Source organism: Cupressus sempervirens, chromosome 3, assembly GCF_028749045.1.
Source record: "Cupressus sempervirens isolate cs-2001-9-10 chromosome 3, ASM2874904v1, whole genome shotgun sequence".
Classification (NCBI taxonomy): Eukaryota; Viridiplantae; Streptophyta; class Pinopsida; order Cupressales; family Cupressaceae; genus Cupressus; species Cupressus sempervirens.
In genome coordinates, this window is record NC_143120.1 from 799,646,478 (window position 1) to 799,673,256 (window position 26,779).

The 26,779-nt window shown below is 39.9% G+C and overlaps 1 protein-coding gene across 1 annotated transcript in view; it reads left to right on the forward strand.

Moving 5' to 3' along the window:
- The window catches only part of DRL1 (KTI12-like, chromatin associated protein), a 161,906-nt gene that overhangs the window by 61,637 nt on the left and 73,490 nt on the right, over nt 1-26,779 (forward strand). The window contains exon 3 of the mRNA XM_089821962.1: nt 12,904-12,960. Coding sequence (XP_089678088.1) covers nt 12,904-12,960 — 57 coding nt within the window. The remainder of the gene's footprint in view (nt 1-12,903; nt 12,961-26,779) is intronic.

Sequence of the window (26,779 nt, forward strand, 5' to 3'; positions counted from 1 at the left end):
GCGGCAGCACGGGCGGAGGTTGGAAAAGTACCTCAAGTAGTAACTCCTCCGGACACCACCGCCACTTCAGCAAGAAATTCCGCAGAACAGAACATAGTACGACAAATTTTGCAAACGGAGGTGCAAGTAAAGGTAAGTGATTTGCTTCTCACCATGCCCCAACTTCGTTCTGCTCTCTCAAATATGGCAGGGGAATCGAGCCTGCAGAAGGGAAAGTTACCGGGAGAATCAAATCGACGGAAAGAAAAGGAAATTGTTGCCGGAGGAGAAGATCAGATGTTGTTGGCGCTGGCATCCGGACGACACCCTGCAGTTGTCGAGATGGGGATACTTGGACATGTTCTCACAGACACCATAGTGGACGGAGGGTCCGGCGTAAATGTATTGCTAGAAGACACTTGGAGGAAACTTGGACAGCCGACATTGTGGCCTCCAAGGTTTCAGCTACTAACCGTCGATCAACATGGAATTAAACCACTAGGTATCCTCATGGCACAGCCGGTAACCATTGGCACCCGGCCGTTCCTCATGGATTTTGTAGTGATTCCATTTAAAAGGAAAGGATATGATGCCATCCTGGGCCGCGGGTGGCTTATTGAAGCAAGAGCTCGACATGACTGGAAGAAGAACACTTTATCCTTGGAAAGTAAAGGCCGCCGATTTGTCATTGATCTGCATACCCAAATGGTAGGGGAAGAGGCTTTGTCATCAGATTCTGACGGAGAGGACGATGAAGGTCGACGACGGATGGAACCGGATCATGAGGGTGTCCTCCGATTGGATGGAGGAACAACGGATGACGACTTGGATTCCGTCAACGGTCTCTATCACTGGCAAATGGGGGACTATGAATTATTTCACAGCTGTAATGTTCTGTCAATTGAGAACGAATATCCAAAGGAGTTTACTGAAGTAAAGGAGGGGGAGGCACCGTTGGATGTTACACCCGCCCATGCATTCAGTAAAGGACAGACAATTAAGTACAACGAAGCTCCACTGCAAACAATGAATTTGGGGGACGAGGCAGAGCCGAAGAACATACTAGTCGGAGATAATTGGGATCCAGTACTGAAGGCTGCGGCATTCAAGATATTTATGGACTACAAGGATGTGTTTGCATGGACATACAAGGACCTCAAAGGAGTACTGCCGGAATTGTGTGTGCACCGCATTCCGCTGGTGGACGGAGCTGTACCTGTACGGAAGCGACCCTACAGGATGAATAAGAACTATGCCGCACGCGTTACGGAGGAAATCAACCGGATGCTGGACGCTGGCATTATCTTCAAGGTACAGACCAGCGAATGGGTGTCACCAATAGTCATTTCCTTGAAGAAGGATACTATTCAGATCCGGATATGCGTTGATTTCAGATGCTTGAATGCAGTAACAATCAAAGATCCTTTTCCGATTCCATTCACAGATACCATTCTGGAGGAGGTTGCGGGACATGAAATCTACTCTTTTATGGACGGGTTCTTCGGATATAATCAAATTTCTATAGCGGAGGAAGATAAGTTGAAGACGACGTTTGTTGTTGAAGATGGGGTCTAAGCGTACAATCGGATGCCTTTTGGGTTGTGTAATGCACCGGCCACATTCCAGCGGATTATATTGCATATCTTCGACAAGATGTCTGTGGGAAATTTCAAGGCCTTCTTGGATGATTGGTCAATATTTAGCACAGAGGACGGACACCTGGCAGCACTTGGTGAGTGTATGGAGAGATGTCGCAGGGCCCGGCTAGCATTGAACCCCAAGAAGTGCCGATTCATGGTTCCACACGGCAGACTGCTCGGACACATTGTCTGTAAGGAAGGATTAAAGACGGATCCCGACAAGGTGAGAGTCATTCTAGAAATGCAGCCATCTACTAATGTCACGGAGGTAAAATCTTTTCTCGGACATATAGGTTATTATCGAAGATTTATTAAAAATTTTGCCAAGGTGTCATAGCTGTTAGATAAGCTAACGTGCAAGGAAGAAGCATTTAGATGGGAGAAAGAGCAGGATGAGGCATTTGAAGGGCTAAAGGTACGACTGGCTACGGCACCCATCCTGGCATATCCGGATTGGAATAAAGAATTTCATGTTCATGTGGATGCCTTCAATTATGCGATCGGCGCAACCCTGGCACAGACTGGTAATCACGGATTGGATCATCCAATATACTTTGCCAGCCGATTGCTATCAAAGGCCGAGCAGAACTACAGCACGACTGAAAGAGAAGCTTTGGGAATGGTTTATGCTGTGCAAAAATTTCGCCATTATTTGCTTGCTACACCGTTTGTGTTTTATGTTGATCACCAGGCCCTCTTGTACATGATTAACAAACCCGTCATCCAAGGGAGGATCAGTCGATGGTTGTTACTATTGCAGGAATTTACTTTCAAAATCATTGTCTGGCCAGGAAAGAAACACGTCAGTGCCGACCACCTGTCACGGATCAAAACAGGGGAACCAGCGGATGGTGTAAATGACGACTTCCCTGACGCACAGCTGTTTCAGATTGGGGTGTTGCCGGAGTGGTACAGGAATATTGGTGAATACCTCTCAACATGACAGTTTCCCACGGGGATGTCACCAAATGATAGGCGCAAGTTGATAATTAGGAGTCGTACATTTCAATTAATCAATGGGTTGCTCTACAAAATGGGGCCGGATCATATTCTTCGACGGTGTGTGTTGGAAGAAGAGATACCGCAGGTTTTAAAAGAAGCACATGAGTGTCCCGCAGGTGGACACATGGGGCTTGACACCATTGCACGGAAGATATTGCTCGCAGGACTCTGGTGGCCGATGGTGTACAATGATGCACGGGAATGGGTCGTCGGATGTGACACTTGCCAACGGACTGGGAAGCCGCTGAAGAGAGATTTCATGCCCCTTCAACCCTCTCATGCGCAGGAACTTTTTGAGCGATGGGGACTAGATTTCATTGGACCACTGAGGGTGAGCAAGACTCGACGGTGTCGCTACATCATTGTTGCAACGGAGTATCTGACCAAGTGGGTGGAGGCCCGTGCGCTACCAGATAACTCGGCCGTCAGTAGCGCGAAATTTATTTATGAACAGATCATCACAAGGTATGGAATCCCATTACAATTAACAAGTGATAGGGGAGGTCATTTTGTTAACCATGTTATTCGACTGCTCACCACTCAGTTCAAGATTTATCATTCACTGTCGACTCCATACTATCCAAGAGCAAACGGGCAGGCAGAGGCCACCAATAAAATTCTGGTATCCATCATCTACAAATCCTGCGCGGTGGAAGGTGCAGATTGGGAAGAGAACTTACCTGCTGCCCTCTGGGCGTACCGCACGGCATACAAAGTGACGACCGGGCACACACCATTCTAGTTAATGTTTGGACAGGAAGCAGTGGTCCCCGCAGAATTCGTGATTCCAAGTCTCCGAATAGCGTTGGAAAACAAACTGGATGATGACGGAAGCCTCCAAGAGCAATTGAATAATTTGAATAAACTGGAGGAGAAACGGTTGCTGGCATAGTGGGCAACAGAAGTGGCGCAAAACAGACGCAAACTCTGGCATGATAAGCATCTGAAACGTAGCAGATTTCAGCCGGGACAGTTAGTACTAAAGTATGACGGCCGTAATGAAATCAAGCCGGGCAAATTCAAAGTGCGATGGGTTGGACCGTATCAAATCCGAGAAATTGGTGACACTTGGGCAATGAAATTGGCAACCTTGGACGGACAGGAGATAGCTCAGCTGGTTAACGGGTCCAAGTTGAAACCATATCGTGTAAGGAAGTTCTCGCCGTCGTTGAATCCTGCCTTGTCGTCAGCACAACACTCTCTGGCGGTGGCGGCCTCCAAAGATGCCCCAGGTACCCCTATAATTTGAGAAAATAAAAAATTAACAAAAAAAAAAAAAAATTGAAAAAAAAAAAAAAAAAAAAAAATTTGAAAAAAAAAAAAAAAAATTTTAGCAGCCGAGAAGTCCCGCGGGCAACCGCCTGTCCGCGGGCACTTAAAGTCCCGTGGGTTCGCGGCCAAGAGACTCCCGCGGAGGATAAAGCCCGTGAAAGCATTCGTTCGATTTCCTTCCCTAGACAGACACATTGGGCCTGCACTTGACAGAGCATTGCAAAGACAAGCGCTCTGGTTCGCAGCAGCCGGAGAAGAACATCTCGTGTGAAACTCGTTCCCCCAAAATGCTCGAATCACAAATGCTCGCAGCAGAGTCGTAATGCAAACGACAAAGGTTTCTGCTCTGTGAAGTGCCGCTGAAGAACCCGTATTTCTTGAGTGGAGTTGACATTAATTCTAACCCCGACCTGGCTTCCGCTGCGTGTATAAACATACTACGATTTCTTGCAAATCCTAAGACGAGGCTGGTGAACGAGATGGCCATGGCTGTGACCGCCTGCTTGCGCTAAGATACTTGCCGTAGCTATTCCACAGAAGGCAAGCCAGTGATTCAATATCGTTCTGCTCATGGGCTCCTGCTAATACAAGTCAGCAATAGCAGCATTAAGATTGCAAGGTATGATTGCTTCTTGTGCAGATGGTTTTGTGACAACGCACGGAGATTTGGTGCAACAGCAATAAAATTGTGAAACCCACATTCTCCTCCAGACGGGATTCCTGGCCGGATACTATAAATACACTGTTGAACTTATTTCTCTTTTTTCCGGCCCGAGGATATTGGACAGGTAACCTTCCGCAAGAAATAGCAAATAAGAGGCCACCTTCCCATGGAATCGGCAGGCAAGCGGAAGCAGTGGAAGAGTCAGCTGGTAGCTAATATGGAGAAGAATTCAAGAGTTTTGGCGTCGGGAATTCGAGTTGCAGGCCCCTCTGGTCTTAGTAGCAAGAAACAGAAAACCAAGGAGGAACTTACCTATCTCACTATACAGTTTGAGAGTCTTAGTGGAAGTGACTGCCAGAAGTGGTGGCAGGAGACCCCCGAGGCAGACCAAATGAAACAGATTTTGCAACGGGCACAGGTACATTGGGCTATTCAGCTTCCCACTTTTTCCATCCGGTTGTTTGAATCAGTATTGCGCACTATGATAAAAACATATAGCACCCGGACCAGAACAAGTACTTTCCGGTACAAGGAACAGCAGATGTCAGTATCTTTTAAACCAAGGGATTTCACTAGAGTTTTCGGCATCCCTGGCCCCGACGAAAAAAGAGTGGAAATCAAGAATCATAAACTGTCACAAGAACGGAAGGAGCATTGGATAGCTCTCGTATGCAGAGATCTCACACCCGTAGAGAGGGAGACAGTAGTTCAGGGGACAAAGTGCAGAGGGCTTCGCAGAGACTTTATTCGAGAAGGTCATTGGCGTTGTATTATGGACGTCATCAAGAGCAGGTTGACAGGTGCCACCGAGCCTCAGATATCGCATTGCCGCAGATTGTGTTCATGAATGGCATCATGCAAGGAGTGGTATATGATTGGGCCTCAGTACTTGTCGATAGGATGGAGGAATTCATGACGCTTCAGCACCGAACATTCTTCATGCCACACCATGCCATTGGGTTGTTCCTAGAGGCTGCAGCTAGCCAGATTCCTATGGATGGCTTTGAGGCTCCTCCAAGGGGCAAGTTGGCAGACGGGGAGCCTCCCATATTCTACTGGCGACACTTAGATACAGGAGGGTCAGCAGCAGGTCACAAGAAAGTACTCCGCGAATTGGCCCCTTCTGGAGAGACAGATAGCGGACGAGAGGGCACTTCGACGAGTGACGGGGCTGAATCTGTAGAAGAGGAGAGCACATCGGTTGAAGTTGACGGTGAGACAACAGGTGGTAGGCCCACATTCTTTTCCCCACCTTAGCTGTCAACTTCAGCGCACTTGACTATCTCTTCGACAGTCATTCCGGCCTTTGGTCGGCGCCATGCCCCGGTTCTTATGACTCCTCCAGCGGAGGCAGATGTCCCACGGACAGTGACGAAGGTGGTTCCACAGACAGTGACGGATGCCGTCCCACGGATAATTGCCGAGCTATTGCCGACGGCTGTAGCGGAGGTGATTCCAGTTGCACCAGCGGATGTCGCACAGTCACCACTACCACAGTATGAGCTGCAGGTTCGGTTGGAGGTCATTGATTGTGATGCAGTGGTCACCGTTTCATCATCTTTTTTAGTAGAGGCCGAGTCAGCCCAACCCGTACTGGAGATGAACATGGAGCTTGCGCGGGTCGACCAACCGGAGGTGATGGATAGAGCTAGTGAGTTTCTGAGGCAGCAGTTCCGACTCACTCCGACTAAGCGGGGTCCCTCCATTCAGTTTCCTAGGCGTTCAGAAACATGGCCAGCAGAACTCCAGCCTCAGATTCAGGAGGAGGGAATACCACATGCCGTGGTTGCGCCAACAACACAGACGGCGACACCGGATGTGGGCATGGCTCCCGCTAACGAGGAGGGAAACAGTGATGCAGAATGGTCATTGGAGGCCTTTGCCAAGGAAGACTATGGGTCAAACGAGGACAGGTGCCGGGATTACCTCAGGACTATGAAGTCTGCATTTAAGAAGGGCCACGATGTGGCAATTCAGGGCCTGACTCGGCGGAGGGAGTGGCACTTGATCAGAGCATATATCCGTGGGATTTGTCCTCGGCGGTTCGAGACTTGCTTTATAGACAGGGGTTGGTCGGCAACGGAGACAACTGAGATGCTGGCCAATTGGGCCACGGAGCCGGAATTGGGACCCATGGACACTCCTAGGATGAAGCTGGCACATGAGGTTGTGGGACTGTACAAAGATGTTTACTACGGTTGTCAGCGTGCGGAGGTGAACAGGGTTGCAACAGAGTGATCATTGGTAGCTGAGACTGAGGCTAGATAGAGACTAGCCACCGACTTGGCCGCCCAGCAGGCAGCTTGGGCCACAGAGCGGGCAGCATTACTGGCAGATTTGGCAACCGCGGTGCAGGAGAAGGACTTGGCTAAGCAAAGTACAGAGGCAGCGGTTCGAGATAAGGATGCGGCTGAGCACGAGATGTAGTTAGCTAGGACGCAGGCCATGGACGCGACACTTCTTCTCAAGGAGGCCGTTGAAGTCAACTCTCAGATCCAGAGAGATCTCCGCATCAGGACAGAACAGGTGTATGAGTTACATCGCCAGCACCACACTTCTGGGACGCTCCCTTCTCTCTAGATTTTCTGTAGTCTGTAAGTTGTCTCATAATTTTGTGAGTCGTCAGGAGACAACTGTTTTTTTGGGGGGGATGGTGTTAGCCGATTGGATGGTTCCGGCGGTATTTTGTAGCCGACGGTCCGGCGGTGTTTCTGTAGCCGACGGTCCGGCGGTAAATAGTTTGTAGCGGATAAAATAATTGTGGCCGACGGATTCCTTCGGGAAGGTTCGGCGGTAGTATTTATATCTCGTCCGGGATCATTGTAAATCATCATTAATCTACTATTGCGAATATAATTCTGCTATTTTGCTGTTATTTTCTGTATGTGTTGACTTCTTTACCTGTACGGTAAACAGTTTTATTATTTGGATTCTGGAATATGTATGCAGTTGGATCAATTTTTTTGTTGTGCTAATATGTAATAACCACCTTCAAAAAGATCTCTCTGTATATATAAAGACTAGGTTATGGCTTGTTTCTTTCTAAAAATATCTGCTATGATATGTTTTTGTAAAATTTCTTGCAAACTTTGCCCATTTTTCATGGTCTGCATTATTTTTGTGCAGGATCTTGAGGTAAGTCATTTAGCACGGGTTGAGTGAGGTTTATTGTTTTATTATTTGGATAATGGAATATGTATGCAGCTGGATCAATTTTTTTGTTGTGAGCTAATATGTAATAAGCACCTTAAAAAAGATCTCTCTGAATATATAAGGAGATACATGTTTACTAGGAAACATAAAGACATAAATGTTTAGAAGGAAAAGAAAAGAACATTTACATAGGTACCTCTTCTCGCCCTTGAAGAAAATCGCTTAGCAAGGGCATGTAGATCACAAGGGCACAGCACGGCAATGAAATCGCAGAGCTGCAAGGGCACAACAATGAAATGCAAAGATCACAAGGGCACAACAACAAAATGCATTGATCACAAGGGCACAACAACATTCACAGCTCTCCACCCTTGTTTGGAGCTCTCCTCCTCTTTCGCGTGCAGCTCTCCACAATCAAATCAAATGGGGAATGATTTATTCGTGTTTTTTTTTTTTTGTTAATGCTCACGTAGGTGTCGCAATTACAGTGTCAATGTTGGTATTGTGGTGGCATCGGGGACAATTGCAAAAAAAAAAAAACATGAAAATGAGCACAAATTACATTGCCGTCGCAATTTGACCCCAAATGTTGTAGTGTCTCCCTCTGTCATGTAACCTCCCTCGAAGCTGAATAGTCTCCCTTTGAATATCATGTATGATCTTCCAATATGTATCAACAATTCAGTCCTATGACCACAAGCAGCATTTCCATGTTCATAACTTTTGCATATAATCTGTCATCACTTGATCTGTGCTAAAACCAAGAGAAATTAATAATAACTTAATCAACTTATCATAAAGAGAAATATGCAGATTAAAGCATACACTATTCCTAGATTATAACATAAATTAATATTAATTACACAAAATTCATGATCAATATTCAATGATATGAAAAACTTATCTCTTGGTTGTCTTTTCAGATTTTGATCTCCATATCTTTCCACCAAACTGTTGAATTTTTACCTCACCTGATAGGCACTACATGCACATAACACACCTTACATTGATTGTGATGCCTCGAGAAAATTTACAATAACGCCTCAGTCTTCAGCAACTCAACATAATTATGCAGGATGGAGACACTTCATATTATTTAGCAACTCAATCCGCAATACTCTAAAATTCTGTGAACATCTGAACACCTCCATTCTATAATATGAACTTCAGTGTATGTGAAAAGACCACTCACACAAGACCAAGAAAATTTTCTATCATGCCAATACCAAGATGATGAAATGGAAGATCATATCCTTTTCATGAATCCACGACAGTTACAACAGATGGTCGTTACATAATCAAGGGATATGCAGGCATATAAATGAACCGGTGACCACACTTTGCAGGAATACAATAATGCAGTCCCTCGCTAAATGAATGCGACCATATAGACCACAAAAAAATTTAAGATTCTCTCACAGAAATCCAAGAGGTGACGGTTACAAGCATCGACCACATCCCTCCAGCATTGACTAACATAATGACCTCTTTGATAGGGATACACAACTATGTAAAATACTTATTACAAAAGATGGTCTCAAGGAATATCCAGAATTAGAAAAACATATCTTTGCAAAAAAAATGTCTCTACTGCAAATAAACATTAAGATGGTCACAGGAGATACCCACAACTTCAAGACTCTTCCCTATGTCATTTGAACTTCTACAATGACCCAACATGCTCCAATAATGCCATCACTTACCTTCCCATTAGCCTCTGCAAACAATGTCTCTTCAGACGTATTGAGTGCTTTGTTCTGTCATTGTTTGGGTCTGCAACATCTCTATAACTTACTGCAAAGATGTCTAATAGCTTCCTGTCTGCATATCAATTATGAACTTCTCATGCCCGATGTTTCTTGTGAGTGTGTAGCATTTGACCTTAAAAAGAAAATGATGTCAATACACTACTGTTCCTTTCCCAAATCGATAGTTGTTGCCCAACAACTCATTCAAAAACTTTAATATATTTCCCCGAGTCAAGAATCATTGACACTTTCTTGAAAATGCACATTTGTTCGTGTCACTGCTAACAATATATTTCCATAGAACACATAACATTGGAAGTTGACACACAACTTTCATGAAATTCGTCGATTCAAATATGAATGGTCAAATATGTGAAGCATAACATACGATAGAATGGTTGAGATAGACAAAACTTAACGCGGTAAAATTCCTCTTGATGCTGCCAAGCTGATCGCCCTTTTTCATCACGAGTAGAGCCAAAAGCACAACATGCTCTAGTGTAGAGAGAGCCACTTGTGCAGAGTATTGCTCTCCCTAATAACCCAAGCAGTCGGCTTAAGCAAGCCGTTGTGCATAAAACCCCCATCAAACATCTGCTGCCCAAGCTTGTTATCTGAACAGTCGGCAGATATCACACATTGCCATTACAATATCAACTCTTAATGAGATTACGATAAACCACTTCTTGGCAGGTCCTGAACATGAACCAATGAAGTTATTCCAGATGAAAACGCAATGGCAAGCCATGTCATTTCATTCCAGCAGAGATGGAGACAAGCATAATCAGAATAATAAATATAAAAGGAAACTGTACCAATAGGGGCATGGATGAATTTCCCTCGCAGCTACCGTAATCATTAACAATCACATTTGGCCTTATACATTCTCCTTATCGCTATTATCAAACTTGGCTGTGATGCCATGTTAGTGATTTGCCTGGAAAAATGATAAACACCAATAAGCAAAAGTAGGGAAAACAGACACAAACAGACACAAGAACTTATCCCGGGAGAACCCTTAAACTTGATGGGGAAAACCCAGCCACACTAGAAAATAATCTCTTTTATTAATAATAAATGTTCAAGTGCAATGCTTTCCACTTGATTCCTTGCTTCAACACACAAAGCAATCATGAATATATAATTGAGAGTCTTTTCATATCACAACTGAAGGTCTCTTCAATTTCCAAATACAAGTCTCTTCATATTTCTAAAGGCACTACTCTTCAGATGACACATCTCTTCATATGATATCATCTCAAATATTATCATAACTATCATCTCCAGCTATAAACAAAATACATAGGTATTATTTCAATTTCAATATATAGCAAAATCAGAGATAAAGAACTCTACCGCAGCTACAATCTTCAACATGAAGTAGAGTTGCGTACACTGCTAGGCAGAGGATACAAGCTGATAGAAGTGGGGTAGACAATTAGTTTGGGGCTAGAGTGCGAGCGACATTGTTGGGTTTGTATGGCTAGCTAAGCAATGACGTGGACACTGTTGAGAATATTAGCTTCATGGAAATTGAAGCAAATATAATATATGTGATTTTATATGACTGATGATAAATCTGTATATTAAAGTTGATTATACACACACACACACACACACACACACACACACACACACACACACATATATACATATTTATATCTAAATACTTATAGATTCATATATATATATATATATATATATATATATATATATATATATATATATATATATATATATATATATATATATAAATCATTATAATATTATTATATCCTGAAGTTAGTGATCATCTTGAATTAATCAATATATCAATGTCAATCATTAGTATTGAGCATTGTAAGTTGCCTAGAGCATTGTTTAATGAATAGGTGTTACTTATATTACTCTCACCGATTACATTGAAGTTAACCGATGTTAGTGAATCAGTGTTTTCATTAGGCACATTGTTTATGCCCCTACGTGACCATGTTCCAATGCATATATAATGTGCATCTAAATCTGCTGAGATATATCAATCAAAATTGGCAATATCATCTCAGTAAAATTAAACAGAACTGCAATATTATATACTTGAATTAAATCTGCTCAAATACAAGAAGGAAAGTCTGAACATATCTACAAGTTATTGTTATATATATAAAACTCAGAAACAGAGTTGTGGATTGTTCAAGTATTGAAAATAAAATTTAGTTAGTTCTCTCCAATACAATTTCCCACTATATCTTAGTAGACCAGGTGCTAGAAAACCTTATGCAATTTATAAAGAACATTTTTTGTTTAAAATCTGATGACAACAAATATTCTCACCGATCATCCTATGCAAACAAAGATGACACAAAAGATCTGATGATAACAAATAGTCTTACAGATCATCCTTTTGATCCGTACGATTGCAATATGAATTTGTACATTACAGAGTTTTTTTTGCCATTTTTCTGAAAACTCCAAAACTGCCTGATTGTTTTTTGTCCAAACCCTGTAATTTTTTATGTGAAAAATAAAATATAGGTTTTTGCGCCTTAAAAACTAAAATGGTGGATTTTGTTTTGCCCAGACATGAATCCAGCAAAAGCTCCTGCCTTAATCACCCCAAAATTTGAGAAGAGGCTTGCAGATTTGAAGTTGTGTTACTATTTAAGAGTCATACACCAGATTCAAGTAGCTAGGATCACCTGCAAAATAAATAATAACCTTCCACAAGTGAGCAACAAAGAAGAAATGCTTGTTTATAGGATGCAAAATGATACAATGATACATAATGTACAAGAGAGACCTTTTTTATATAGTTAAGGTGAGGAGACAGAATAACCCATGTTTATGACAATTGTCACAATTATATAAAATGACACTTAAATAACATGAAAGTGCCTTGAGTAAACTAGGAAGTTTGAATAGGACCAAAAGAGGAACTAGTTAGGCAATATACTGCTAACCGCATAAGATAAAAATAATGAATGAAATGAAGCCTTTTCTTCATCACAACAATGGAAATGGATTATTCAATTTGATTTTACATATCCACTTGTACCTGCCTAGAGTTTGAGTTTGGCAAAGCCATCTCAGAAAATTAGTTATGTGCTAGTGACTTGCTGGATCTTAATTGTCTGATTAGGGCCACAAAGATTCAACAACCTTGTAAAATATACTAAATTTATAAAGAAATTCACTGACTGCTGGCCTCAGTGTTTGTTGTCCTTTTCATATTTAGTCTTTAACATAATATTGTCTTAACGTATATAGATATTTGCTTGGAACGGGAAAAAACTATGTTTTCTTTGGGAAATAAATATTTTATTCATCTTTTGGTTTTTAAGTTGCTTGCCAAGTTTTGTTAAATCTTTCTGAATTCCAAGCCCCTTACAAGACAAATCTGATTGTTGGCATGAAGTATTTAAGTTTTACCTTTCTTGGACATAAAAACTAATAAATTGTTTCTTCGCAGGGATACAGATACGAGCTATGGTGTTTGGCTAGAGCTGCTGGGACAAGATATTGCGTGGTATGCAACATTTTAATTATTGTGGTACAACTACGACTAAATAATTCTTAATTTCTTTGAACAGTTCAAAGTTCAAACAGAGAAATATGTTCAAGGATCACCATTTTTCGAAGTGAGCAGTTTTTTTAATATTAGGGTACTTTCTTCCTGGACTATATTTAGTAATAAAATATTAGGGCAGTGATAGGCCTGTCACAACTCAAGTGGGTAGGCAAAAGGTTCCTCATTGTGGCTGCCTTATTGAAAGGATCACCCTTATCTTTCCTTGCTGCTAGGCACTATAGTCAAGACAACAGTATATAGAATCTAAATGAACACAAGCAGGCAACTCTAGTTGAAAAACTTGCCAACAGAAAAAACTCTCCCAAGGCCTGAAAAAACCTCGGTGAAAACTGGACAACTAAATTTTTTTGCTTAAATTTGGTTGAAAATGCATATTTTTACAAAAGTCAATGAGGAGATGCATCTAATGAGTCAATAAATGAGTATGTAAAAGAAACAAGCCAAGTCTAGATATATTTGATTGATTTAAATGCAATTTGGGTACACAATGACATCCCCATGTCGAATGCTGATGGTTGATCGCATGATAGGATTCTCTTTAACTAGCTGGATTTTAAAGGAGGACCAAAGTTATTATGCTTAAGAGGTGAGAATTCAAATGATCCAAATTCTTGGTAGGTGAAGAGCACAGAAGAAATACTGAGGGGTGGTGGGGAAGAAGGGTGATTTAGATTTTTTAAGTGCACAAAACCACATAATAAAGAGAGCAACTATTATAAAAACACAAACACCAAATTTCTCATGGAAAACTCTTATGGGTAAAAATCACGTCATACTATAACTTTCGTTAAGAAAAGGGCACCAACCCACAGAGAGCACCAATGCTCCTTGAAGCACCAACTTCAAACAACTGAAGCACAAACTCCAGTCAGCAGAGGCACCAACCTCAATTTGAACACCAAATCCTCTACAATCTCAACTTATGCATCAATAGTTCTCAACAAAATGAGCATCTCTCAAAATCACTGCATAAGAATTTTACATGGCGCTTAAATGCCATCAACACACCACTTTTTTAAACATAAGCAGCTCAGTAAATAATAGAGTTTTCATTGCTGAGGAAAATCATAATAACACCCTCTTTTTTTTATCACTCACCCTATGAATAGAAGTATTTTCGCTACACATGCCATCATTATGCTGCTTATCTCAGAAACACACATTCATATATAAAATAATGCATCTAAAAGAAACCAACGATGCTTTTAATTCAAAACAATCTCATCTTCCTCATAAAACACGATACTCCTGTTTTAGAATACACGTCTCCAGAATAAATACGCACCCTTTTATCCACATGCCCAGCCTCTTTGTCAATGTACAAAAGATACATTATGTAGGAATAAAAGGATTGTTTTAAAACCAACCAGCAGTCCTTAATAAATAGTCAACACAGCTCACAGAGTAAAAAACACATTGCCCAGCCAAGAATAGAAAATTGAAATATTCAATCAGCTTGTAGAAGGTAACAGGGTCGCCACCACTCTAAAAAATGTTGCAAGGAATGAAGCTATCGCCTAAGGATTCTTATAAAACAAGCATTAATTTCTACAAGCAGAGTTGACTTAGCCACCATAATTAGAACTAAAGAGATCAATTCTTAGAATATTTAAATATTGACATGTCATATGTGCTGATTAAGCAGCTTAAGAATACAAGCAAGTAGCTCAAGCAGACAGCCAGATAGCTTTACCAGACAACTAACCAGCTCAACCAGGCATCCAAGCTAGTAGCTCAACCAGGTGACCATGTAGCTTAAGCATGCAACTAAGTAGCTCAGTTACTTTTGTGTAATCCTCTGAGATTTATACAACCTTGTAAGATTCCAGCTCTTATTTAACAAGGAAATTATAATTTGACTGATGACATTATGACAAACAGTTGGAGTTCGGACTGTTGAAGATGGTAGCTATGATAGAAATCTTTATCTCTGGAAATATGAATGTTATAGCCGTTATTGTTACGTTCAGCTGAATAGGACACTTATGTTTAATTGTAATTTTAAATGTAAATGACATGTATCATTAACATGCATTGAGGCATGAATATTCAATGAGTTTTAATTAATTATAGGAGTTATGGGAATCTCAAGAGACCTTCAGTTATCATGTGAAGAGTCTCTCCTATTGTTATATATTTTGCATCAAGCAAAGGACATTGTACACTTGAACTTTCATTATCAATAAAGATATATTTGTGTTGTGTGGCTGGGTTTTTCCCTTCATCCACGAAGGGTTTTCCTAGGATATTTCTGGTGTCTTTGTTTCAGTTTTCTCTCTTAATCTTATTGCTGGTTATCTTCATGGATTTCTGGGCTCTAGTTTTAACACAAACTGTATGAAGGCTTTGATACCATTGTATTGATCTGAAGTAGTTATAACCAAATATTCCTTGTTTGGATGTAAGGTATTTTGTTAAACAGTTACCGTGCAAACCATGTCTTTAGTGAAAATATGATTGTTCTTCCCTTTATTGTCACACCAAATTAACTTAAGGAAAAAGAGACCAAATGATATAACTTAGAACTTAAAATAAACATACACCAGCATCCTGGGTTCATTAATATTACCCACATTTCATATTATTTCACTAACGGGCGACAACATCACAGGTATATACTAATAAATGCATTACAAACAAATACTGGAGGAATTAATTTAAAGATAGACCCATGTCTTGTTGACGTGTGTTGATGAAGTGGTCCGATTTTGCAATGATGGATGTATCTCGCCTTTACCCAAAACACTCCAGCATAGTTGCCGACAACTCTGTATGTTCTTCTCTAGATTCCACTGCTATATACTCGCTGTCATGCCTTCTAAATTTTTTGTGTCTGCAACCATACTATTGCTTGTGGCTTGGAAAATGATGGAGAAGCACGTCTTCTGTCCTGCTCGACTGGAATGAAGCATTACCGCCGCTACTCTCCTTCCCAAAATGTGGATATTAACCAATGCGTCTGCTACTAATGCCCAACTTTGCCAAAATCCAGCATCTTTCCCACAAATCAACAGAACCTGTCATCATGACTTGCTGTTTGCCGAGTAGCCTCAATCTGCTAGATATCACGTCTCCACTCAACTATGGTAATTGAAATAGATAATGTGATTACTAGGTTTTCGGCTAGTATCACTCATTTCCTAAAGGTTTGTCGTCCTTTAGAAATACCAGTCACATTGAAGCAACCTGATTTGATTTGATAATTCATGTCACCTATCTCAAAGCTCCGCTTTGTACGATGTCGATCAGCATATAACTTTTGTTGGTTCTGCGCCTGCTGAATATTATCTCTTAAGAGATTTGAAAATATCCCGATGATCCTGAACCCAATCTTTGGCTAAGGGAGCCTTGCTGTCCTGTAAAGCCAAATCAATGAAGGAGAGAGGTTCGTAGCCATGAAGAGCACAAAAAGGAGTCATTCGAATAGACATATGATATGTGGAGTTATAGCAATACTCCCCCAAATACAGCCATTTAACCCAAGCTCTTTGCTGACCTGCAATGTAGTTTCTCAAATACCCTTTCACCAATTTATTCACTATTTCAGTTTAACCATCCGTCTACGGGTGATAGCTAGTATTGGGAGTCAACTCTGTCCCTGTCAATCTAAAAACCTTGTGCCAAAAGGTACTGAGAAACTTGCTGTCCCTATCGCTCATGATAGTCTTGAGTAATCCATGAAGACGAAAAGCCTCTCGAAAGAACAACTCGGCCACCTAAGAGGTTGACCAGTCCACCGCAATAGCAAAGAAGTGCGTGAACTTAGTCAATCTGTCTACCACCACAATAATGCAATTTTTTCTTTGGACCCTCGGCAACTTTGTGATAAAATCCATGGAGATACTCTCCTGTTGGAAAGCCCTATTTTGACTTGTTCTGCTGACAAGTTGGCACTCTCTAACATGCTGCAATACATCATCTTTTAGCCCCTTCCATGAGAATCTCTCTCTAATTTACCTGTAGGTTTTGAAAAAACCTGGGTGACCTACTGAAGGTGTATCATGTATATTGTGCATAATATCGCTTTTAAGTTTAGATTTTGGTACTGGGTAGATTCTGTTCTTATAATATATAATATCATTCATTACCTTATACTGATCATCCTGAAGTATACCATCCATATTCTGACATGTGTGAGTATTTTTAGAATACTCAACTAACAGTTGGGATCTCCAATCTGTTGAAATCTCAGAAATGGTACAAGACTCTATCATAGGGGGTCTTTGGGAAAGTGCATCAACAACTATATTATTTTTCCCTTTGACATATTCAATTTCAAAATCGTATGCTTGGACCTTGCTGACCCATTTCTGTTGTTTTTCATTCAACTCCTTTTGTTCCAGGAAGTAACGTAAACTGTTATGAGCAGTCCTCACTGCAAATTTACTTAGCGTGCATTATGGCTAGCATCTCTTTAAAATATGTAGAATATAATAGCTCCCTACCCCTAAGTTTTCTGCTCTCAAAAGCTACGGGATGATGGTCCTGCATCAAAATTGCCCCGATTCCGCTCCCTGAAGCATCATACTCCAAAACAAAGTGTCTAGAAAAATTAGGAAGTGCCAGAACTGGGCACATGCTCATCACCTGTTTCAGTCTATCAAAGACTGCCTCTGAATCCTCTGTCCATCTAAATGCCCCTTTCCGTGTTAGATCGCTAAGGGGGGCTACTACCTAGGAAAAACCTTTGGGGAATCGCCTATCATAAGAACAAAGGCCAAGGAAGCCCGGAAACTCAGATACATCTCTCGGTGGTGGCCAATCAAGAATTTCCTATATCTTTTCCTGATGTACCTTAACTCCCCTACACCAATCACATGACCCAGATAGAGAATCTTAGTTAATCCAAATTTGCACTTAGACTCCTTTGCAAATAAAGAGTTCTTCCATGAGGCGAAGGATCTCATTTAGGTGTTGCAAATGTTCCTCCCAAGTCCTACTAAAGATCAGTATGTCATCAAAGAAAACCAGCACACTCTTTTGTAGTTGCTTTTTAAAGATGTGTTTCACACATGACTGAAAAGTAGTTGGTGCGTTAGTGAGCTCAAATGGCATCACCAAAAACTCATACTGTCCGTAGTGGCATTTGAAAGCTGTCTTATGCACATCCTCCTCTCGGACTTGTATCTGATGGTATCCTGATTGAAGATGTATCTTCAAGAAATAAACAACTCCATGAAGCTCATCTAGTAACTCATCAATGTGGGGAATCAGATACCTATTTTTAATGGTTTATTAAGGGCGCGGTAATCAATACACATCCGAAGGGTGCCATCCTTCTTCTTAACCAACACCACTGAAGAGGCAAAAGGGCTGGAACTGGGCCTGATATGTCCCATATCTAGTAGTTCCTTAATCGTCTTCTCTATCTCTTCCTTGTAATTCTTGGGGTGACAATAAGGAGTGGTAATGACGGGTTTGGCACCCTCCTCTAACTCAATGAAATGCTCAAACCCTCTATTTGGTGGAATACTTGAGGGTAAATCCTCAAATACCCTCTTGTGCTTGTCAAGCACCGTTTGGATGTCACAATGGTATTGCTACCCTGTATCCGGTGTCTCCTTAGAAGAGATGAAAACACTGTGTTGCCCACTCGATATCATCGTGCCTCAAAATGGCTTCCATCCTTTGAGCTGTTATCAACTTGGGTCCACTATTTGGTATGACCTTTAAGACTATCAAGCAATCACCTTGTAAGAATTCCAACTGCACTGTCTCATGATCAAATGTGTATCTACGGAGAGTCCTTAACCACTGTCTACCCAGAATGGTGTCCAACCCATCCAAATCAACAACATAAAAATCAGTCTCTAAAAGATAATCATCAAACTATATGACTGGATACTTTCTTTGTGCAAATCAAAACTTCCCCACTTGCTACCTTCACTTCAAACTTAGGTATGCCGACTGTCTGCAATCCTTTCTTAGATACCATCCGTGCGCTGATGAAATTATGGGATGCTCCTGTATCCAAAAGGCAAACAATGCGTTGTCCTCTAACAACACCCTTCACCCTAAAAGGATGACATGCTGGATCACTAGAAAGGGTGGCTATAACAAGAGGCTGCTCAGTAGCGGCTTTCTTCTTTTTATCTTTAAAGGGTTGCTCCTCAACCTCTTCCTCCTCGTTGTCCTCAACATCACTACCTTCCTACTGCTCTCCTTCATCCTTTGAAAGAACCTCAACATAGTGAATCTTGCCTTTACCAAGGCATCTTTGATTAGGAGTCCAAGGTTCCCCTTCAAATGAAGCACAATTTCTTCCTCCTAAGTTCATTATGCGTCTCAAAATCCTATTTGGGAGGATTTGGTTTTTGCTGGTTTTTGTTCCCTTGGGACGATGTAGACCCTTTATAGGGTTTCTTCGGAGGTTGCAGTAGCGAAGAAGGTGAATCCAAATCATGGGCGATCTTAATTGCATCATCCAAGGTGTTTGGTTTAAGTTTGGTTTAAGGACCTTAACCAAACCCCTAAATCTGTCCTTTAACCCTTCTGTGAACAACATCACCTTACGTTGTTCTGTCATATCCAGTACCATTACTGATATCCGCTAAAACTCATCAATGAAGTAATTCAAGGACCCACTCTATTGTAACTGAGAAAAATCCTTGTAATAAACTTCAATATCCTTTCTGTCAAAGCGAGTAATCAACTTGGAGTTGAAAATCTTGTATGAAGTTATGAGGCCATGATCCTGGGTGACTAAACCATGATGCCACCAATCATACGTTGCTCCCTTCAGGTGCTTCGTGGCAAATCTAATTGCTTCTGTCTTTGCCATGGGCTTGAGTGTCAAGTAGGTATCAAGCTTGTGAATCGAAGCTCTAGCGGATGTCTTACTACTGTCATCAAAGGTAGGGAGAGTGAACTAGTTCATAGCATGCTTTAGGTCTCTGTTTGGTGCTCTAGGTCTCCTATCTTGCTGCTGTCTATCTGCCTCCCTTTTTTGATTTAGGTACTAGACAAAGGTCAAATTTTGTTTAATAGGATCGAGAAACAAATCCCATTCATCCATACATTGCCATAACATTGTCCAGTAGTAAATTTGGTGTTGCTGGAGGTGCTGCCTCTTCTTCTGCATTAAACACTGCATTAAAGGCCTGTCAGTGTTACATGTGGGAGCTCTAATAGCTCGGGGTGATCCAGCTACACTATTTTCTCTACTGTGATGGCTCGAGGCTCTCCTATTAACAAGAGCTAATTGCTGTATATTAATTGCAAGTTGTTGAAGTGCATCAGCTATGTTATTTTGTCCATCTCTAATAGCCCGCAATGTTTCCCGTACTTACCTGTCCTATTCAGTTTCATTATGTGCCATTTGAATGTTGTTTACTTGTTTTGCTTGTCCAAAATGATCAACCTATTTAGTTTGTTTAGTTTGTTCACCTGTTCCAAATATTAATTTCTCATCCACTGAATAACTATCTTCAATCTCAATATGTTCTGAAGAATCCGCTTGCTCCGGCTGTAGATGACTGAATTTATAATGTCTTTTACTCATTCTTGGTTGTCATTTTTTAGATAAAAATCAGTCTACAAATATTCCATTTTTTCCCACAAAATGGCAGGTCTTGTGGGTCTGATACCACTGTAAGATTCTTGCTCTTATTTAACAAGGAAATTATAATTTGACTGATTGACATTATGACAAACAGTTGGAGTGCAAACTGTATGAAGGCTCTGATACCACTGTATTGATCTGAAGTAGTTATAACCAAATATTCCTTGTTTGGATGTAAGGTATTTTGTTAAACAGTTACCGTGCAAACCATGTCTTTAGTGAAAATATGATTGTTCTTCCCTTTATTGTCACACCAAATTAACTTAAGGAAAAAGAGACCAATTGATATAACTTAGAACTTAAAATAAACATACACCAGCATCTTGGGTTCATTAATATTACCCACATTTCATATGATTTCACTAGCGGGCGGCAACATCACAGGTATATACTAATAAATGCATTACAAACAAATACTGAAGGAATTAATTTAAAGATAGACCCATGTCTTGTTGACGTGTGTTGATGAAGTGGTCCGATTTTGCAGTGATGGATGTATCCCGCTTTTACCCAAAACACTCTAGCATAGCTGCTAACAACTCTATATGTTCTTCTCTAGACTCCAACGCTATATACTCTTTGTCGTACCTTATAAATTTTCTGTTTTTGCAACCACACTACTGCCCGTGGCTTGGAAAATGATGGAGAAGCACGTCTTCTGTCCTGCCCAACTGGAATGAAGCATTACTGCCCCTACTCTCCTTCCCAAAATGCGGATATTAACCAATGCGTCTTCTACTAATGCCCGACTTTGCCAAAATCTAGCATCTTTCCCACAAATCAACAGAACCTGCCACCATGACTTGCTGTTTGCCGAGTAGCCTCAATCGCTAGATATCACGTCTCCACTCAACTATGGTAATTGAAATAGATAATGTGATTACTAGGTTTTCGTCTAGTATCACTCATTTCCTAAAGGTTTGTCGTCCTTTAGAAATACCAGTCACATTGAAGCAACCTGATTTGATTTGATAATTCATATATTCATTGTGCTTTTCCCAAGACTGAGCCTCCTTTTTAACCTTAAAGTGAGGAAAAAGTGTTGGAATAAGAGATGTGGGATAAAACACCAATTTCGTCTTCTAGTGACTTAAGTCACTTTATAAAGTGAATGTCTTAATAAAATATAAAGTAACTTTATTAAAGTACTTTAATACATTAAATGACGAACTTAAGACAAATCTTCCCTTGTGACTGGCAGGCATCCTTTTTGGAAATGCCATTAATGTATCGGGATGTGGAGATAATATATTAACTAGGCGCCAAAAGAACTAGCGCGAAAGAGGGGACATGACAAATCTTCATCATTGCCTTTTGACACCAATAACAACATACTTGATAGTAGTTATCAGTACTTAAACCCTTAAATTGATTGAAGAAAGATCAATAGCTGAAATATTGAAGCAGTTTTCCCCAATTTTAGAGCTATTGCCTTTTGGAATAAAACTATTACAATAATAGATAGCTTCTATTATTAGTTAATGGTTATCTATATGTAATCTATTGTAAATATTAGAGTGTTTCTAATATTTAGTTAGGCTGTAGATAACTGCTTGTTTTCTATTAGCTAGAATAGAAAGTTTCTATTCTTTACGATTGTTTCTTAAGGAAACATCGTTTCATTCTTTTGTATATATTGACCCTTCAGTCTTTATTCATAGTAAACAAATATGTACCAATTACTTCATATTATGGTATTAGAGCCAATTCTTTGAATTTTTTCGAAAAATATTATAATTTTTTGTTCGAAATTATCAAAGTAATATTTTTACAAATTATTATTTGTGATATCTGCTTCGTCCCAATCTAAATCTGTGAACCCATTGAGTCTAGGATTAGAACTTAGAGAGGAAATAAGTCCATAATTTGTAGCGTCCTTCACATAATGAAGCACATGCTTTGCTGCCATCTAACGATCACTCTTAACAACTGTCATAAAACGTAAGATGTAGCTAATTGCGAAGTTGATATTAGGCCTAGTAGTAGAGAGGTAGATGAGACTGCCTACTAGTTGTTTGTATGTATTATCATCAACAGGAGGAGAATTAGACGTGGTTGATAACTTGAGACCTTTCTCTAGAGGTGTAGATACAATTTTGCAATCCTACATATGAAATTTGTTTAACAAAGCCTTGACATATTTGGACTGAGAGATGAATATATAAGAAGACTAACACCTAGGCAATAATGCATGAGCCCAAGGTCAGTCATATTAAAAGGCTGTCATAATTTTTGTTTGATTCTTTGAATAAAAGATGCTGAATTGCTAGCGAGGATCAAATCATCCACATAAATAATCAGAAGGATGATGTCACTGTTAGTAGTCCTGACGAATTTGAGTCTGAAGAACTCCTCTGGAACCCTTGATCACTAAGGTACTTATCAATTTTCATGTACCATGCTGTAGGGGCTTGCTTCAAGCCATAGAGAGCTTTAACTAATCTGAGAACCTGATGTTCTTTACCAACAACTTTGAAACTAGGAGGCTACGCCATGAAGACCTCTTCTTGTAAGTCACCATTTAGGAAAGCACTTTTGACGTTCATCTGATGGACCTTCCAACCTAACTGGATGCCATGGCTAGGACTAAGCTGGTCATGCTTATCTTTGCAGTAGGAGCAAAGGTCTCCTTATAATCAATGCCCTGGCGTTGAGAAAAGCCCTTTGCCTCTAAACGAGCTTTGTACTTATCCAAAGTACCTTTAGATTTGTATTTGATTTTGTAAACTGTTGAAGTTTAGGATCTCTGATAGATGAATAATTACAAATATGTGCAATTAATTTCTGAATGAAACAAGCAGAGTAACTTGACTTATCTTGCAGTGTTTGGAGCAGACTCTTGAATTCTTCCTTCCTTAGCGATGATTGCTTCCTGCGAATCACTGTAGGTATATGTTAACAATGAAATTGCAATATTGTAGAATATCGACTACTGCAGGTACTGGTATATCTGATTGTAATTTTTTTTTATATCTTCACTGCAGGTTGATATACTCATATATGTATATTTTGAATAGACATGACCCCGAAGAGTCATGTCTCTACGTGGCCCATGGGCCACGTAGGGACATGCCTCTTCGGCGGCATGTTTAACAACATTGTTACCGCTAACAAAACTTTATATGCGGATAACAATACATAACCGATAACCTCATGTTATCGGCACCCGATAATGATATTGAACATATCATTCACAGCGCGGGTATTATCTCAGTCGAGGGTAATACTGAGCAGAGGCATATCGACACCATCTTAGTCGATAGTAATATGCAGTGACACATCGACACCATCTTAGTCGATGATTAATTCATATTAATAATGTGCAGTCCGACAATGATATCTGTCGTGAGCAATATACAAACCAACAACAAAGCAGTAGGATCAGACAATATAAAACATATGTATACTGTTTATAAATAACAACAAATATATAATAGAGGTGTATGTATACATACACGTATGCATACATTAATATGAATACGTGTATGTATAGATATACCTCTGTTATATATTAAACAGTAACATATGTATAACTTCTTAGAATGAAGGACAGATATCAGGGTCGAACTATTTTACTTATTTCTCTGAAATAATAACATCATAGAAGATTCAGATATTCTTCTCCAGATGCTAAAACATCAACACTCCCTCTTTAGCAAGGGAGAAGAAAAACTTTAATCAGAGTCATCAATAAGCAATACTGTATGAACAGTAACTGATCTCTACTTGCACTTAAGCAATGTCTAGAGATAACACACATATATCCTCTACTTGCACTTAAACAATGTCTAGAGGTAACGTACATATCCTCTACTTGCACTTAAGCAATGTCTAGAGGTAAGTCAAGAATAATCTCTATTTGCACTTTAAGCAATGATTAGAGAAGCCCAAAATAATCTCTACTTGCACTTAAGCAATGTCTAGAGAAGCCCAAAATAATCTCTACTTGCACTTAAGCAATGTCTAGAGAAGCCCAAAAATAATCTCTATATATACAAGATCGTCACTTTGTAGATAAATCTAGATTATTAGTTATGTACATGAATGATCGTCATCTTTCATTACATACAAAAATAGAAAAACAAATAATCAATTTTATTTCAAAATATTTCCATTACAAATAATCATTCCAAGTCTTTCCCTGAAATGTTTCAATTTCACTTTAGCAAGAGGTTTAGTAAAAATATCAGCTGTTTGATCATTTGTACTTATATACTCCAATTGTATAACTCCTCGATTAACCATATCTCTGATGTAATGGAATGAAATTTCAATATGTTTAGAGCGATTGTGAAACACTGGATTTGAAGAAAGCTTAATACAACTTTGATTATCGCAATGAATCACCGTGGACTTCAATGGTCTTTTGAAGAGATCAGAGAGCAACTTTCGGAGCCAAACTGCTTCTCGGGCACATAGAGAGGAGGCAATATACTCAGCTTCAGTAGAACTTAAGGCTACAGAAGTTTGTTTCCGACTAGTCCAAGAAATCATACCAGATCCAAGACTGAAGCAGTATCCGGAAGTACTCTTGCGCTCAATAGAACTTCCAGCCCAATCTGAATCAGAGAATCCAGATAGCTCAAGATTAACTTTGTCATATTTGATTCCCATTCCAATAGTACTTTTTAGATACCTCATTATGTATTTAGTTGCCTGCAAATGTATCTTCTTAGGTGAGCACATGAACTGACTCAAGGTATGAGTTGCATAACAAATGTCAGGGCGAGTATTAACCAGGTACATTAAGGATCCAATAATTTGCCTATAATAGGTAGGATCAACATCTTCAGATTCATTCATACCATCTTTTAGTTTGAGTAAGTTTATCTCCATAGGTGTAGCAGCTGGTTTGCAATCCATCATACCAAACTTGGTTAATATGTCAATTGTGTATTTTCCTTGATTTAGTATAATACTGTTGTCTAGCTGCCAGATTTCTAATCCCAAAAAATAATGAAGTAACCCTAGATCCTTCATTTCAAATTCAGCAGAGAGATCTTGTTTACATTTTTCTATCATGTGTTCATCACCTGTGATTAGTAAATCGTCAACATATAAAACAAAGATAACCATATCATCTTCTTCTGTTTTGAAGTATAAATTAGGATCGGCTTCATTCTTGGCAAATCCCAATTTTAGCAAATAAGTATCTATTCTTTCATACCAGGCTCTAGGAGCCTGTTTAAGACCATACAGTGCCTTCTTCAATTTACAAACATGAGTCTGACGATCAAAAACACTGAATCCTTCAGGCTGTTCAACATAAACTTCTTCTTCAATCTTTCCATTGAGAAACGCGGTTTTGACATCCATTTGATGTACTTTCCATCCTTTAGATGCAGCAATAGCTAGAATAGTTCTGACTGAAGTATATCTGGCAACGGGTGCAAAAGTCTCATCATAATCAATGCCTTCCTTTTGAGAGAAGCCTTGGGCCACAAATCTTGCTTTGTATTTTTCAATACTTCCATCTGCAGCGTGTTTGATCTTGAACAACCATTTGGAGGAAACAACAGATTTGTTTTTGGGTCTTGGTACAATATCCCAAACATCATTTTTCAATATTGAATTATATTCCTCAATGATGGCTTCTTTCCAAGATTGTTGTGAGAGTGCTTCTTTAACATTGTCGGGTTCTGATTTAATGAGTTCAGATAACAGAGCAACATAAGAGGATTGATTTCTAGTTCTTTTGCTTTCCTGAATTACATCATCTGGTTCAACTTGATTTTCAGCTAACATCTTTCTGGCCCAAAGGGGTCTCTTTTTATTGTTAAGGTTGACATGATCAGATTCATTATTATTAGACATGGAAGATATGTCAGAATTTTCCTCCCTCTCAATTTCTGTTTCTTGATCTTCTTCTGAAATACATTCATCATTATTAGAAGTCTTGAAAGCTGTGTCTTCTTCGAATATGACATCTCTACTCACCTCAATAGTTCTTTGTCCAGGAATGTAGATTCTGTATCCTTTTGAAGTTTCACTATAACCAATGAATATCCCTTTCTTTCCGGAAGGTTCTAATTTGGTTCTCCTTTCTTTTGGAACGTAAATGTAGACTGGACATCCGAAAATTCTTAGATGACTTAGGTCTGGTTTAACTTTGGTAAATGCTTCTTCAGGAGTGATGTTTTCCAATATAGAGTGAGGGCAACGATTTTGAATATATACAGCTGTATTGGAAGCTTC